The sequence below is a fragment of the Mercenaria mercenaria genome, chromosome 19 (genome assembly GCF_021730395.1).
Source record: "Mercenaria mercenaria strain notata chromosome 19, MADL_Memer_1, whole genome shotgun sequence".
In the NCBI taxonomy this organism is placed as follows: Eukaryota; Metazoa; Mollusca; class Bivalvia; order Venerida; family Veneridae; genus Mercenaria; species Mercenaria mercenaria.
The window spans coordinates 37,192,418-37,210,776 of NC_069379.1; the positions used below are offsets into that span (position 1 = coordinate 37,192,418).

The following is an 18,359-nucleotide window of genomic DNA, read 5'->3' on the forward strand; positions in this document are numbered from 1 at the left end:
AACCTATGAATATGTATTTTAACTTATCCGATTGTATATGTATACATTTTGTGGGATCACAACTGTTTATATATTTACTTACTGGTTAGAGACCACCAATTGTTTTCCCATAGACTTACATTGTAACATTATGGCGTGTACGGCCTTCCATACATCGAAACATGTATATCTAATTACAAGTTTTTCAAGAACTATCTTAGTTCTACCAAAATATTGGACGAAAAACATATGAATAGTGATACTTTATTTAAGTAATTTTCGTGTGAATGAGATGACCCCCTGTTTACATCATTGACATGGCGGGAGAAATTCGTTTGATAAAACTTTTTTTCAATACACACAAAATGTAGCAAATTTTGTCAAAATGTATAATAAAATACTGTAAATGAAGTGAAAATATATCAATTTTAAAAAAATGATCACTTCCTGGGTTTGTTTACATGACTGACCAATCAGAACGCACAGACGTTACCTTATTCCCAGGTATACACTTACCTCATTCCCAGTAAGTTCCCTGTACTTTTTGGAATTGGTGGTCTCTGACCTATAGATGAATGTTTCGTATCATATTTTCCAATTTTACAGTGATATTGTGAAACATGATCCAATACCAAATGTCTTACAAAGTTTCATCAAGAAATGTTCAGTTTTAAGAAAGATATGGACAGTTTACTGAGGTCACCCCCTGTCGATTTATATGCCCAGACTCGGTCCCTGTCGTCGTCAGATTGCAATTTTCCGTGAAAATTTCAGTTATCTGCATTTGATTTGACTTGGAAGCTGAAATACGATTCATTCCGTAAAAAATAGAAATAAGGTCTAATAATTTTGATCATTCTCTCACAATACAGAGATAAAACTGATCCTTTCTGGCCCAAAAGCTCAGATAAAAATGGGCACACCTGTTAATAAAAGAGGCCAAAATTTAACAAAAAATCAAATTTCACGCTTATTTTTGCACGGAAACGTCTTTCTACATCATTTACAACAGATTTGTGACCATTTACATTACCTGTGATGGCTTCCGACAAAAGTCATGTTTTAGCTCTATTATAGGTTAGAGACCACCAATTGTTTTCCCATAGACTTACATTGTAACATTATGGCGTGTACGGCCTTCCATACATCGAAACATGTATATCTAATTACAAGTTTTTCAAGAACTATCTTAGTTCTACCAAAATATCGGACGAAAAACATATGAATAGTGATACTTTATTTAAGTAATTTTCGTGTGAATGAGATGACCCCCTGTTTACATCATTGACATGGCGGGAGAAATTCGTTTGATAAAACTTTTTTTCAATACACACAAAATGTAGCAAATTTTGTCAAAATGTATAATAAAATACTGTAAATGAAGTGAAAATATATCAATTTTGAAAAAATAATCACTTCCTGGGTTTGTTTACATGACTGACCAATCAGAACGCACAGACGTTACCTTATTCCCAGGTATACACTTACCTCATTCCCAGTAAGTTCCCTGTACTTTTTGGAATTGGTGGTCTCTGACCTACTATATATTATGTAGTGTATTTTGGGCCGGAGGCCTTTGTTACATTTCATAAACTTTTGACTTGACTTGACTTGACTGTCCAGCGCATTGCGGACAAGAATGCATTTCATAATTAGTCTGCAGTTCGCATTTCGCGTTTCCAACTGCGAACTACAAACTGGTCCGCAGTTCGCGTTCCGAATTGTAAACTGCAATCTTGTCTGCTGTTTACAATAAAAATTTCAAAGTGCAGTCTGATCAGCACTTTCTTGCGCATTTCACAGTTGGTCTATAGTTCGCAATTTGTGTTTCGAATTGCGAACTGCAAACTGGTCTGCAGTTCGCAGTTCGCGTTTCGAATTGCGAACTGCAAACTGGTCTGCAGTTCGCAGTTCGCGATTCGAATTGCAAACTGCAAACTGGTCTGCAGTTCGCGATTCGAATTCGAACTGCAAACTGGTCTGCAGTTCGGGATTCGTATTGCAAACTGTAAACTGGGCTACAATTTACGATTCAAATATCAAAGTGCAGTCTGATCAGCACTGTCCAGCGCATTGCGGACAAGAATGCTTTTCATAATTAGTCTGCAGTTCGCATTTCGCGTTTCCAACTGCGAACTGCAAACTGGTCCGCAGTTTGCGTTCCAAATTGCAAACTGCAATCTTGTCTGCTGATTACAATAAAAATTTCAAAGTGCAGTCTGATCAGCACTTTCTTGCGCATTGCAGACAAGAATGCATTTCACAGTTGGTCTATAGTTCGCAGTTTGTGTTTCAAATTGCGAACTGCAAACTGGTCTGCAGTTCGCAGTTCGTGATTCGAATTGCGAACTGCAAACTGGTCTGCGGTTCAAGATTCAAAATAAAAATATATTTGAACGTTACTCTTATACTTTTTAAGTTATAGGTCAGTATTTGCTAAATATAAAATTTTGAGCCGTGCCATGAGAAAATCAACATTGTGGGTTTGCGACCAGCATGGATCCAGACCAGCTTGCGCATCCGCTCAGTCTGGTCAGGATCCATGCAGTTCGCTAATGGTTTCTCTAATTGCAGTAGGCTTTAAAAGTGAACAGCATGGATCCTGACCAGACTGCGCGGATGCGCAAGCTGGTCTGGATCCATGCTGGCCGCAAACCCACTATGTTGATTTTCAAATGGCACGGCTCATTTATGTTAATGGTCTGCACTTCCTCCCTCTTCAGTAGAACTGCAAAGTGCCGGCAAGTCTGCGGCTCCTAGTTTTCGATTCGAACTACGAACTGCAATCTGGTCTGCAGTTCTCAGTTCTCAGTTCGCAATTCGTAGTTCATAATTCGAATTGCGAACTGCAAACTGGTCTGCAGTTCGCAGTTCACGATTCGAATTGCGAACTGCAAACTGGTCTGCAGTTCAAGATTCAAAATGAAAATGAATTTGAAGGTTACTCTTATACTTTAAAGTAATAGGCAAGTGTTTGCTAAACATAAATGTGAAAAGTCTGCACTTCCTCCCTCTCCATTAGAACTGCAGACAAGAATGCATTTCACAGTTGGTCTACAGTTCGCAGTTTGCGTTTCGAATTGTGAACTGCAAACTGGTTCGCAGTTCGCAGTTCGCCTTTCGAATTGCGAACTGCAAACTGGCCTGCAGTTCGCAGTTCGTGATTCGAATTGCGAACTGCAAACTGGTCCGCTGTTCGCAGTTCGCCTTTCGAATTGCAAACTGGCCTGCAGTTCGCAGTTCGCAGTTCACGATTCGAATTGCGAACTGCAAAATGGTCTGCAGTTCGCGATTCAAATTCGAACTGAAAACTGGTCTGCAGTTCGAGATTCGTATTGAGAACTGTACACTGTGCTGCAGTTTACGATTCAAATTTCAAAGTGCAGTCTGATCAGCACTGTCCAGCAAAATGTAGACAAGAATGCATTTCACAGTTGGTCTGCATTTTGCTGTTCTCAGTTCACGTTTTCAAATGCGATCTGCAAACTGGAAAAGTAAAGAAGAAATGAAAAATCTTGAAATGGAGCTTTTCTATCTTGCAGGATTTTTTCCAATGAATTTAGTAACATTTTTATGGAGGAACCGCCCATATCAATTATCGGTGACGAATATAGATAAGCTTAAATATAAACAATGAAAACATGTAGAAGTTATAGCATGTTTGTCACGGGATGTAACATTTCATGTTCTTTAAACTTAATAGTGACGTGCGCCGCGCATAGCGGGGAAACTAATACTTTTCCCTGGCGGTATCGTCTGCTGTTTAATTGAATTGGATATCCTCGGCAATGAAGTGTTATTACGAATATTAACGGAGATGTCGAGGCACTTCATCCTTGCCCGTACAGTCTTTGTGAATTTTGTCATGTAGGTTACATTCTACCAATTCAATTCCTTATTTATTTCATATTAATAACAAAACATTCAGACCTCATTTTCAGCACTTTAGAGCATTTCAATGATATGAAAACCATATATGGTCATTTAGTATAACATGTCTTCTTACAAAAATAGAAAAATATTGACATGTTATGTTGTATATAAGAAAAATAATCTGTTTGAGAAACATCACCCTCTAAAAATGCCCCCATGAAAACAGCGTTTAGCAATTACGTGTAGGTAGACATTTTTCGCAAAGAATTAAAACTTATTCCAGGAAATTTACAATGAAAATGGTCTAGATCTATTCTCAATACAATAAGCAATAAACATAAGCCAAAAATTTAACTGTCACCTCCTCATGTCACTCATTATACCAGACTTCATCCATAGCATGGAACTACATTTTGGACTACTTCACATGTAACACTGAGTAGTCACTTCCGGTTTGGTGTAATCCGTCCTGTATGACCAATCTTCTTGGTTTGTTTTATGAGTAAAAAGGAGAGCTAGAATGAGAGAAAGAAATTCATTGGTGTTCTCTTAGTACCTTTTACTGCCAAATTCCTTCTACGCTCAGAGCAGTTAATGTACTCTTACGAGCAATACAGTAAAATTCATAGAAAACTGAATTAAAATCATTTAGAATTCTTATGATTACTTCAATTAATTCACCAGTCGGTGTGGCAAGGAATATTTTGAAATATCTTTAATATTGTAATTTGTATTTCTTTACAGAGCGCGTGAATTTTTTATTTTTTGTGTGAAAACTTTGTATTATTTTATCTTTATTTTATCAGTTGATATATATTGTGACATGTTTCAATGTAAAGACATTTACACCCTTTATAAGGATCGTCTACAGCCAAGTATGGCCTAATGTAACTCTTGAATGGCTTAAAGCCCAACCCGTTTACTGTCATGATGTTATAACATTTTTTCTTATGGAATGCTTTTAACTCAAATACATTTCTGTTGTATTTAGGACTTATTAAAAGGTCATAAAACACATGAACTGACATATAAAAAATAAAATAAAAAAATCTTGTGCAGCTTTTCCAGTAGTGCGTTGTTCCTGTAAAATAATTCAGATTTACATTGTGTGATTTCTGTTACAGTACATGTGTGTATATCATTTCAATTTTAAACAAAAATTATATTGCCCTTTGTAAATAAAATCAACGAAAGATTAATTGTAAGATTAATCAAAGAACTGTTTCATTTGACGGAATTTGCCCGGATATTGAAGTAACTAGCCGGAATGTTCAAGTCACTGTCAGCCCACTCAAGAATGCTCATCTCACGTCTGACTATAGCTCACCTGACTTTGGATTATTTCTGACATATAAAATATTCAGATTGTAACCTACAGGTCAATGCAAGCTTGACATATCTGCGTCGAAGCCTGTATTGATTGTCCAGTCAGAGAGAGAGGCTAATTTTGCGATGAACTGCACCTGAGACGGGCTAATTTTGCCATGAACTTTACCTATTTCTAACTTTCTAAAACAGAACAATTTGATAAATAGTAACGAATATTAACGAAAGTAGTCCACACTCAAGCAAAGTACACAGTCGTATTTTGACAGTGTTTAAAGCGTGTTTATACTGGACTTATTGTACAAAATATTCATAGATAGTGTCATATTAAGAAGAAAGTCCGTATAATCTCGTCCCTGGCAAAACCAGCATATTACATACATCTGCTAATAAAATACCAACATTTAACACCATTCTTGCCGCCGCCTTCGGATATGTCCAAAGGTAGCACTGGAATGGCTCATCGGCAGACCTGTTTTATTGTCTTGGTATTATAATGAAATATGACATAAGAAATCTGCAAACGGTCAGTACTAGAGCCTGGGCTTTGATCTTGGCTTAGAAACATTACTTTATAAATCTTGTTTGGTTTAATGTAAGTGGGGCTTTGATATGTGCAGGTGTCTAATACTTTTAGAGATTTTATCTATTTGTGCCATTGATAAGTAATTTGAATTAAATTGTCCATAACTAATTGGAACGACGACATGACCAGTTTGCAGTTCGCAATTCGAATTATGAACTACGAATTGCGAACTGCGAACTGAGAACTGCAGACCAGTTTGCAGTTCGCAATTCGAATTATGAACTACGAATTGCGAACTGCGAACTGAGAACTGCAGACCAGTTTGCAGTTCGTAGTTCGAATTGAAAACTAGGAGCCGCAGACTTGCCATTACTTTGCAGTTCTAATGAAGAGGGAGGAAGTGCAGACCATTAACATTAATGAGCCGTGCCATGAGAAAATCAACATAGTGGGTGTGCGACCAGCATGGATCCAGACCAGCCTGCGCATCCGCGCAGTCTGGTCAGGATCCATGCTGTTCACTTTTAAAGCCTACTGCAAAGAAGTAGAGAAATCATTAGCGTACAGCATGGATCCTGACCAGACTGAGCGGATGCGCAAGCTGGTCTGGATTCATGCTGGTCGCAAACCCACTATGTTGATTTTCTCATGGCACGGCTCAAAATTTTATATTTAGCAAATACTGACCTATTACTTAAAAGTATAAGAGTAACGTTCAAATATATTTTTATTTTGAATCTTGAACCGCAGACCAGTTTGCAGTTCGCAATTCGAATCACGAACTGCGAACTGCAGACCAGTTTGCAGTTCGCAATTCGAAACGCGAACTGCAGACCAGTTTGCAGTTGCCAATTTGAAACACAAACTGCGAACTATAGACCAACTGTGAAATGCATTCTTGTCTGCAATGCGCAAGAAAGTGCTGATCAGACTGCACTTTGAAATTTTTATTGTAATCAGCAGACAAGATTGCAGTTTGCAATTTGGAACGCGAACTGCGGACCAGTTTGCAGTTCGCAATTGGAAACGCGAAATGCGAACTGCAGACTTATTATGAAAAGCATTCTTGTCCGCAATGCGCTGGACAGTGCTGATCAGACTGCACTTTGAAATTTGAATCGTAAATTGTAGCCCAGTTTTCAGTTTGCAATACGAATCCCGAACTGCAGACCAGTTTGCAGTTTGCAATTCGAATCGCGAACTGCGAACTGCAGACCAGTTTGCAGTTCGCAACTGGAAACACAAACGGCGAACTAAGACCAACTGTGAAATGCATTCTTGTCTGCAATGCACAAGAAAGTGCTGATCAGACTGCACTTTGAAATTTTTATTGTAATCAGCAGACAAGATTGAAGTTTGCAATTTGAAACACGAACTGTGGACCAGTTTGCAGTTCGCAGTTGGAAACGCGAAATGCGAACTACAGACTTATTATGAAAAGCATTTTTGTCCGCAATGCGCTGGACAGTGCTGATCAGACTGCACTTTGAAATTTGAATCGTAAATTGTGTCCCAGTTTACAGTTCGAAATACGAATCCCGAACTGCAGACCAGTTTGCAGTTCGCAATTCGAAACGCGAACTGCGAACTAGAGACCAGTTTGCAGTTCACAATTGGAAACACAAACTGCGAACTATAGACCAACTGTGAAATGCATTCTTGTCTGCAATGCGCAAGAAAGTGCTGATCTGACTGCACTTTGAAATTTTTATTGTAATCAGCAGACAAGATTGCAGTTTGCAATTTGGAACGCTAACCGCGGACCAGTTCGCAGTTGCAAACGCGAAATGAGAACTGCAGACTAATTATTAAATTCATTCTGGTCCGCAATGCGCTGGGCAGTGCTGATCAGACTGCACTTTGAAATTTGAATCGTAAATTGCACATTAGTTTGCAGTTCGCAACACGAATCGCGAACTGCAGACCAGTTTGCAGTTTGCAATTCGAAACGCGCACTGCAGACAAACTGTGAAATGCATTCTTGTCTGCAATGCGCAGGACAGTGTTGATCAGACTGCACGTTGAAATTTGAATCGTAAACTGCAGACTAGTTTGCAGTTCACAACACGAATCGCGAACTGCAGACCAGTTTGCAGTTTGCAATTCGAAACGAGAACTGCAGACCAACCGTGAAGTGCATTCTTGTCTGCAATGCGCAGGACAGTGTAGATCAGACTGCACGTTGACATTTGAATCGTAAAGTGCAGACCAGTTTACAGTTCGCAATTCGAATCGCGAACTGCAGACCAGTTTGCAGTTCGCAATTCGAATCGCGAACTGCGAACTGCGAACTGCAGACCAGTTTGCAGTTCGCAATTCGAAACGCGAACTGCGAATTGCGAACTGCAGACCAACTTAACTGATATATTTACGGAACGAATCCCATGACAAACATCCTCCGGATGAACGCTCCCCATGGGACTCGATCCTTCGACCTTCGACCTCCCTATCCCGAGGCGGACGCCTTAATCTCTGGGCCACGATGACCGGACACGAAACAGACTCTGTTCATGCCACGTTAACATTTGAATGCCAAGTATGACCTTAACGACACAGCTTGTTTCATTTCATAATCTTCATAAAGAAGTTCCCTGGGAATCACTTGAAACACGTAGATTGCATCACAAATTGATTCTTTTGTATAAAATGAAAAATGGTCTCACACCTGAATATTTGTCTTCGCTTGTTCCGCAAACTGTGGGAGAAACAGCTACATACAACTTGAGAAATGCCGCCGACATTCAGGAACTACGTACTCGTACGGCACTTTACTATAATTCTTTTCTTCCATCGGCTTTAAGAGAATGGAATGATTTATCTCCTCAGTTGCAAAATTCCCCTTCTTTATCTTCGTTCAAACACAGAATCCGTGGTAACATTCGCAAAACACCTGCACATTTCTATATAGGAACGAGGAAATGGCAAATTCATCATGCTCGGTTACGCAACGAGTGCAGTTCCCTAAACCAACACTTACATAGCAAAAATATTTCTCCCTCACCTCTCTGTCATTGTGGCCTTATAGAAAGTAACCATCATTTCTTTTTTGAATGTCCACTTTACACAAATATCAGAGCTTTGTTTTTCCAAAAAATCTCTAACCTATGTACAGTCACGCTCTATACGTTGTTGCACGGTGATCCAAATCTTAGTGAAAATACTAACACTGAAATATTCATCGCTGTTCAAGATTTCATAAGGGACAGTAGACGCTTTCCATGACACAACATATAGGATCTGCTTCCAGCATTCGTTAATCCAAATCAATTCTCATCGTCATTCCTTTCATACTTCTTATGAAAATGTCTTTGTTATTGTTAAAATCATATTTCAAACATTATATTCTTGACCGTCAGTTGTATAAGTAATTACACTTCAATCGGGAGAAGACCTCTATAAGCTAGGCTTTCGGTCGTATCCCTTTTCAAATTGATTGTATCGTTGTTAATGTTAATATCTCTGTTGTAATCATATCAATTTGTTTGAAATAAAATATGTTTAAACCAAGTATGACCTTGAATTTTTAGCTAGAGGTCTGAAAGTTGTGAATGACACATCGTCTTATTATGAGGTACATTTGTGCCAAGTAATATTAAAATCCCTTCATGGATGGCAAAGTTATTGACCGGACTGGAAAAAAAGCCCTGTTGACCTTTCACCTCCAATTGTAACCTTGACCTTTGAGATAGGAGTCCGGGTTTTGCGCACGACACGTTATCTTATTATGGGGAACATTTGTGACAAGTAATATTAAAATCCCTTCATGGATTACAGAGTTACGGACCAGACACGGCATTGCGGACGTACGGAATGACGGACAGTTGGAAAAGCGCATTCCTATTGTCCCCTATCCCCTTTAAGGGACTGATAAGTTATTTCTTGCCCGGTGAATCCCTTTCATAATTAATTGTAACCACAAAATCACAATATAAGACACATATATAATTAGATAAATATTTGAATCAAAACACCCATGCACTCATTGACTTTGAAGAAACCAGAGCAACAGAAAAACACCATAAAGGTCATGACGACGCTGTACAGCGGTAAATGGTCGAAATAATCCTAAACACCATGAGGGGGACTTCAGAGTTAAATCATCACGGAGTCACCCGCTGTCTCGTCGTCGTACAGTTAAAGGGGGAAAAAAAGAAGAAAAGAAACAGTCATAACCTCTTTCACTCTTTGTTTATAATTTACCTCCGTATAATGATCAGAATGTGATATGAGTCGAAGCGGCTCAATATTACTTTTTAGATTTGACAACTGTAGCAAATTAGACTAAAATGTTTAGTTTTCAAGCCTAAAAGTCTTACAATTCCATTATTCTCAGAAACAGAATCTTGGTTCGATTTATATGTTGAACAGAAAACCAAAATTTCAGATTTCAGCTAAAGTCGCGAAGTGCAAAATAATATGTCATTGCTTGAAATCAGACTGGTAAAACATTTGATTCATATGCTTTCACTTAATAAAAAGTTACATTCATTAGTGTAAGTTATAAATTTTATTAGCATTTATCATTTGGCAACTTGATTGAATATTAAGCATTTGTTGACTAAATTTTAGCTCATCAGCAATTATACATGGCATTTTAAGTATTGAGCTTTTGGCAATTAAGATTGCGCACCAGCCTTCCATACAAAGTTGGTTATACACACCATGCAAATTTATCGATGAAGGTCGGCGAATCTGCAATGATATAAAGGTTGCGTAGCAATCATTTCGGTCAACCGTTCCTAAAAATAGATTGTATTTGTTCCAATTTTTAGCGCATTTGCACAAAAACCGGGACCTTATGGGCATTATTTCACTCGTGGAGTATATTTTACTTAAAATCAGACACTTTGTTTACTTCTATTTGCATACTTTCAAAAAGAAAGTAGTTATTCTGCGGACCGCTTCCTGAGATGCGGAAATACGATGGTACCCGACTTCAGTTGACTTGCATTCCACTGCATACGGTATTACCATTTAAACCTCCATTTTCTTTCGTTTCTGGAAGCAAATTTTATGGATACATTGTAGAAAATAGGTCTATGACTGCGTTAAAACCCAAAAACTTCTAAAATGGATTAATATGAAACAAACAACAATTTCTTTTACTGGATTATAACCTAAACAAATTGTGTGCGAAATCTCGGTACATTATTAGATTTTATTTGTACGTAGAAGGAACAAGAGATCAACTCTGCATGTGTGACTGGACATTCTGTATGCAGTCATGTCACTGAAGATGGTACCTAACCAGCTTTATTAAAACAATAACAATAATAATAATAATACAAATGAATATATAGTAATTAACGATGATAAAAATAAATACGGAAAGCCATTTCCACTTATGGCCATTATCAATTGCTGTAGAGATAGGCGAATACTGCTGTTAATTTCACCTCACCGACATTCTGTAGACATATCGGTGGTCAAGATCGCTGATTCCTTCTTCGACTAACAGTTTGTATGCAGATGCTATTTAACTACGACCGTTCATTTCAACCTATTGACATTCTGTGGGCTAAGGTAGTTACGGTCGTTGATAGGCATCGAGGTCTACGGTCGTTGATTTCAAATCACTGACTTTTTGTAGGCATAGATGGCAATGTTTGTTATATAGGGCTACGGTCGTTGATTTTGAGTCTTTGATTTTCTGTAGGCATATATAGTTGTCTTCATTTATTTCGAATCACTGGCAGATAGTTGTCTTCGGTGATTTCGAGTCACTAGCATTTTGTAGGCATAGATAATTATCTTCATTGATTTCTGTAGGCAGTTGGTTACGGTCGTTGCTTGCGAATCACTTATTTTCTGAGAACATAGATGGTTAAGGTCGTTGATTTCGAATCACTGACACCCTTTCATTTTGAATGATTTTTCTTTTCATTCAAGTTGTTGATTTCATATCAACATAGATGATTTCGGTCGTTGTTTTCGAATCATTGCATTTTGAAGGCATGGATCACTACGGCCGTTGATTTTGAGACATTGACATTATGTATGATTAAGTCGTTCGGCCGTTGCTTTGGACTTACTGACTTCATGTAGGCACAAGTAGTTAGAGGTTTTGATATCGACTCACTAGCATTCTAAATGTATGGATGGTTCAGGGCGATGAATTTTACTTACTAGTGCTTATTTCTCACCGTTGTTGGTTCAAGCAACGCCTAGGTAGATTAAGTTTTTGCGATGAGCCAATTCAGCTCCCTTGCAAGCACCCTAGTTGTTTTGTCTAGATGGCAGGCCTTTACGATTCTTGGACAAAAAAACAACAACAACAGTTTGAAAGATCTTAATTTTAGTTTTCGGTATAGAGACGACATAAGCGGTATGTATACCAAGATAATCTAATATTGATATTAAAAACTGTAAAACAGGGGGAGGAATCTGAACAGTTTCCAAATCATTTTGCAAATAAGGCCCAAAAATATTGATACTGAACAATTGCAAAAATAGATTCAAATGCAGTTATTTTAGCAACTATGTAATATTTATGTTTTCGGATCGGCAATTGACTTAAAAACTGTTCAAATTTACTTCATTACAGCCGGATGTATGTCGGCTTTGCCTGAAAAGGAGTCCTAATTCTTACACTTGGAAGGACTTGACGGGTTTTATACGTTCTTCCAGACAAGCAAGTTCTAGATACCGATTTTCAATTTAGTGCGTTTCGTGTTATGATTTAAATTGAATACAAAAGAACGATTGCATGATGACAAAATTGAAAACAACCAACTATTATCATAATGGATTATTATTGTTATAAAGGAATGCATAACTGCACAGTTTTGAGTTACAAGACGAAAGACGTCTATAAATGTTCGACTGTCACAGTGGCGGTTTGTTACAAGTGAACCTTTGTACGTAGTTGCAAAATTTTCTGCACTGTGTCAAATATGCTTAGTCACAAAAGCATAGCGTTATGTTAGCACGAATAGCATACGTAGCTAAGTGAATCTCTATTTGAAGACAAGTGGTAATTACGTATACAGTAAACCTCGCTTATAAGGAACAGCTTGGGGCTTCTAAAAATTGTTCCTTATAACCGAGGTTCCTTATATCCGTATAGCGAACTAATTCCTTGTAACCGAGGTTTGTATAACGAACACAATTTGTATAGCGAACACAATTTGACTTACGTTTGAAAAGGGCTCCGGGTCGACCATGAATCTTTATGTGAGAAATGTGAGTACCGGTCCTTTCCTAGTGAGATGGTATGGTAAACTGACTGCGTGTATATGACTGAAATAGTGTTGAAACACGGCGTTTAAACCTAAACTAAGCTAAAATGTACGTCGTAAGAATGACGTGATTTTTGTTTATTTTTTGTCGGCTATTTCTATCTTCTTGTTTTAGGAGAGCACTACATTATGATTATAAGATATGTTGCAGCCCTTACCTTGCTCGGCAGCATGTTATTTGAAAAGGCATCAATACTAATATAAATAAATGTTCAAATAATTAATACAAAATGATGAATATGACTACTTAATTAAAATTTAAAAGTAGGGTGTTTATGACATATAGTGCATTACGACTAGACAACGGCGCCATACATACGGACTAAAGTGCAAATTATACCTATATTTTTTGCTATTGTCCATTTTAGCACCTGTTACAATTTTTACAATTGAAATTTGGTAACTGGACTGTTTGTCATTGTTAATCACGCGTAATTAACACATTTATTTAGGCTAGTATGACACGACCGTGTCCACGACTGATTTTCGTTCACTATTGATAGCATAAAATACCTAATACATGTAGCCCTCAAACATATTCTCAAGTAAATATAAGTTAATGATGATATTATTTATTTTCTTTTTATCATATCCGTGAAATAACAAACTAAAGATCATAGAAATGAAATAATATGTGTTTATTCATGTGCATAAAAGCGCGTGAAAGTCTGACGTCACCAGCGATTCTCCTGTTTATTTCCAGTTTTCATTAATTTTTATTCTTTATGTCTGTTCTCTATAACCGAGGGGTTTTCCATTGAATTTCGTACTTTGAGACTAGAAAAAGTGTTCCTTATAACCGAGTGTTCCTTATAACCGAGTTCCCTATAACCGAGGATTTTTACATTGAATAAAGAAGGAATTAGATCGGGGAATTGAGAAATGTTCCTTATAACCGAGTGTTCCTTATATGCGAGTTCCTTATAAGTGAGATTTACTGTACATACTGTTACGGTCCAGCTATGTTTCTACTCGATTAATGTGAGTAACTGTGGTAACGTGTCAACGGCTGCTGGACTCGTACAGTTGATCTGTTATTAAGACGGACTAATATTCGATCACAATAATTACAGAATACTATATTCTAGTATCTGTAATGATCCTGCGAGCTCGTAGAGGTGATCTTTTACTCAGACAGACAAAGACTTGATCACAAAATTACAGAACACTCAGAATTCAAGCGTCTGTAATGGTTCTGTAAAGCTTCTGTAATATTGGTGTAGGTATGCTGAGGGTAGAAGATAAATGCTTAGGCTGCTTAAGAGGGTCCATACCCAGTTATCGATAGAAAGAAGAGCAATACTGTTCCAACTTTACTGATTTTAATAGATGCCTATACTCTGGCTTTACAACTTGATGATTTCCAACATGTACGAAAATTATGTTCGTGAACATATAATTTATGCTTCGAAACGGCGCACACTTCTGACGTTCAAAATCCTCCGTAGAAATAGACGAAGTTTGGTTAATAAATATTATAATACGGCGTTTCTATATAAAGATCTTGTTTGAGTCAGTGACCAGTATTAAATGCGAAAATAATTATAAAATAGATCATCTACGTTTCGAAAAATGCGTATCAAATTCTAGATATTGCAGACCAGTTATGTAGTGTTCTAGCTTTAGTCCAAAGAGGTAAATGGAAAGTCAAACTGGTTTAAGTACCATTTAATTTCGTAAATTACTGTTCTTTAGCCGTAATGTATGCTAGAAAGCTGTTGTAAAACTGACTGCAGTCGGACATTTCCAGCCCTATTTATACTAAATCTAAGGAGACGAACAAGAACTTGTTCGGAAAATGTTCGACGGTTCGTTTTAGTTGACGTCCAGTGTTCGACGTTCGAAAATCGCTCGATTGACGTTCGGAAACGATCAATTTTTGTACGGACGAACGCTGTCAACCAACCAAACCAACCAGAGAAAATACGATCTCAAGCTAAAACTAAATGAAACTTTGATAGAAAATTACTGTCACATAGAGAAAAGGCTTTCTTAAAATGATTAATACCATGGGATTTCCACCAAAATAAGTCTTTTGCCGAAACATAGTGATTTACAGTAATGTAAACAATACACTGGAAGCAGTTGCTAATGACAACGGAAGTTATACAATCCCATCATGCATCAATGATCATGGCTGACGTAAACATGAAACATACATGTGAAATAACAATAAATGCAGCTTTCTTGCAAAGTGTGCGCCGTTTACGAGTTAAAACACTGGTAATCATTAGATATAATAACATATTTCATAACCCTAACCGTTATAGCGTGACATTAAAGATTGTTGGCAAAATAACCATCATTTGCATCACAACAACAACAATAACAACATGTTACAAAATGAAGGCAATGGTAGGGTATATCAATACGTAATTACCACTTGTCTTCAAATAGGGATACACTTAGCTACGTATGCTCGAACGTGTTCAAAGTAATGTTTGTATCAGATAAAGTGTTTCTTGGAAACGTACTTTTTTAGTTTTAATGTTAATCTGAATTTTGAGATGTCACTGATTTGTTTGAAAACTGTACACATAATTGAAGTCCACGACCATTTGAGTAATGTCATATACATTTGTATATCAATAATAAGTATTTAAAAAAAATGAAATTAGTTGCCCAAACAAGATAACATTTCTCATATTTTTATGTAGAATAAACGTTTTTTATTAAAGAAGTTCAGATATATTGAAACGATTTCATTACAGTTTTCATATACTAATATCGCAAAAGAAAGGAAATACATGCCAGTTTTATTAATCTCATTACCACCCTCTGGTTCCACATCCTAGATAGATAGAATAAAAGTCAGAAACAGTAAAGAAATGTATCCAGAAGCCAAATAAAGGACATCTACAAACAGAAAAGCATAACATTTTCTTGAAAAAAAAAACAAATATGTTGATAGAATATCTTAAACAGATTTTTCGAAAGCTACAAAATGATTCTCCATTGAGACTGACCACTTCTAAACAATGACTTAAATATATGGCAAACGCACGCCAGTGAAAATAGTGCTGCGACCACTGCTGCTGCCAACGGTCCCCTTGTCTACCCTCAAGAACATGGCATCCCCTCTTTTTAGATAAAGAACAGCTGTTTGGCTGGCTTGCTTGACTCCATAATACGGTTTCAATTTGCTGCTCACCATGACTTTGCTATTGACGAAAAGACTGGATGTGATTGGGTAAGAATATGCTCCTAGCTCTAAATGAAAGGAGACAATATAGGCACCAGATATCGGTACAGTATAGACCCCAGTGTGCACGTTATATCCACCTCCGTAATTGTAAACTACGTCATTGAACCGCAGTATGTGGTTGCTCATACTGACTGTGTGGTCCAAATATACAAGAAATAAAACATTTGAGTAGTTTCGGCTCAACGAGCTGTCTGCGGCTGGCTCCATGCTAGCCTTATGTCTTCTGTCCATAACTTTTTCTTGGTTCACCAACATATTATCAACTTGCTCGTGGTTTTCCGTACCTTCGTCGGTCATATCTTCCATTTCACCGCGCCATTTAAGCTTTTTATCTGCAAGCGGTGTCTCAACGGCATCAATACCTGAAAGTATTAAACATTTCACATTATCATTTTAAAGATAAAATAACTTTACTTGAATTTAGTAGTTGCGTGTTTCTGATTAATTCATTTTGATCGCTTTGCAATTACTGTTTTGATTATAATTTAGAAGATATACTGTAAAATCATTTAATTTCGTGGGCATGAATTTCGCGGTTTTGGTCGAAATGGCAATTTCTTGGGGATATGAATTCGTGATTTCATCTTTTGAACATAAAATTGACTCAACCACGAAATCGACGAAAATCAGTCCCCCGCGAATATTAATGATTTCACAGTATCTAAGTCTTATTCATTTACGTAAAATATTTTGTATTCAAGAAGACATTATTTCGCCAATTGACTTCGATATGTCCTATTTTATTTATTTGCATTTTTTCCCGATGTTGTGAAAAGTCAAACTGGAAAAGCAGTTGTATAAACAATATGTACAGGTACGAACTTGACAAAAGCTTTCGCGAAAAATATGAATTCGCGAGGGATGAAACTCACGATTTTTGGCGCGAAAATAATTCTCACGAATATTAAATTTTAAAGTACTGTAACGACTTATTAATCAAAAGAAGTCATCTAAGAAATGATTAATATTAATTTTTTGTACAAATCTCGTGTATTTTAAAACCGTTTGTATTCGATTGTTTTGCCCCAAATTCGTACATGTAAGAAACAAATGCCCATGTTTTGAAAGAAGTACATCGCCAAAAACGCTGGTTGCCATAACATGTGTAAAAAGCGTTTTTCTGTAAGATTGTTTACATGTAGTATTTTTGAAAACATCCATTTGTAATTTAATGTCAATATCTAGAAATAGGCAAAGCACTTCAAGATTGCACGTTTTTTAAGTATACTGTGAAATCATTAAATTTTGTGGGCATGAAATTTCGTGGTTTTAGTCAAAACGGTAATTTCGTGGGGATACGAATTCGTGGATTTCAAAGTTTTGAACATAAATGAATGGGAATTTAACTTGTTCGTTGGGATTAAATTTCATGGATTGACTCCACCACGAAATCCACGAAAATTAATCCCCCACGAATATTAATGATTTCACAGTATACAATGCATATCCGGTAAAAATATATCTTCCATTTCACCACGTATATATTTCCAGTAATAATAGTTTTATGAATGTCATTTTTTTACATCAAGCGCTATGATCCGATGTAACTGAAATATTCAATTTCTTGCCTATTGATAAACACCTCGGTAACATAAATGTAAAGTTGTGCCGGTATGATACTTACCGAAATTCGTATTACGATGAATAAATTTAACACCAGTTCTCTTTCTACCAGGCAGTCATTTTAATGTGGTCGTTCACATAATATAAGACGAAAGAAATCAAATAATCATGAAATATTGTTTTACCTTTTCTGTCATTGCCATTTTCGTACGGCGCGCACGACGACAAATGAACGTAATCCACCACGAACACCAGGCACAAAATAAAATATGTTGCATCCATTTTTCGGTAATGACAGCTTTGCAGTGCGCGCGATCAAATGAATAGACAACACGGTCAGCTCTGAAATAAATATCTGATATTGACCATGACCTTTGATTTAAAGGTTGTCAATGAAATTATGAAATGAACTTTGTTTAAAAATCCTATATCTTCGTCAACAAAATAATAGTATTTCAAATGAGCTAAAATATTGTTTAATATTTGATTAATAACCTTTAATTATAGTAGTTTCCTTGATGACTTAAAGTAGGCGGTGGTGAAGTATCAATTTCCAAGTATTATAAATGATACTCGGACGGGAAGCAAGGCAATTACTGCATTTTCGATTATCTTGTGTATTATCATAGCTACACCCTACTTAAACTTT

The 18,359-nt window shown here is 36.9% G+C and overlaps 1 protein-coding gene across 1 annotated transcript; it reads right to left on the reverse strand.

Moving 5' to 3' along the window:
• Positions 1–14,247: 14,247 nt before the first annotated feature.
• LOC123541751 (uncharacterized) lies at positions 14,248–18,156 on the reverse strand. Its single transcript, XM_045327326.2, has 2 exons — positions 17,896–18,156; positions 14,248–16,509 (listed from the first exon to the last, which is right to left on the reverse strand). Exons 1-2 carry the CDS (start codon positions 17,990–17,992, stop codon positions 15,926–15,928), a joined length of 681 nt encoding a protein of 226 aa, XP_045183261.2. The 5' UTR covers positions 17,993–18,156; the 3' UTR covers positions 14,248–15,925.
• Positions 18,157–18,359: the final 203 nt, after the last annotated feature.

Excerpts from the sequence above, each read along its gene's own strand:
- LOC123541751 (XM_045327326.2), bottom strand. The coding sequence starts at position 17,992 with ATGGATGCAACATATTTTATTTTGTGCCTGGTGTTCGTGGTGGATTAC. Across the intron at positions 16,510-17,895 it reads AAATGGCAATGACAGAAAAG|GTATTGATGCCGTTGAGACA; the intron begins GTAAAACAATAT and ends TAATACTTTCAG.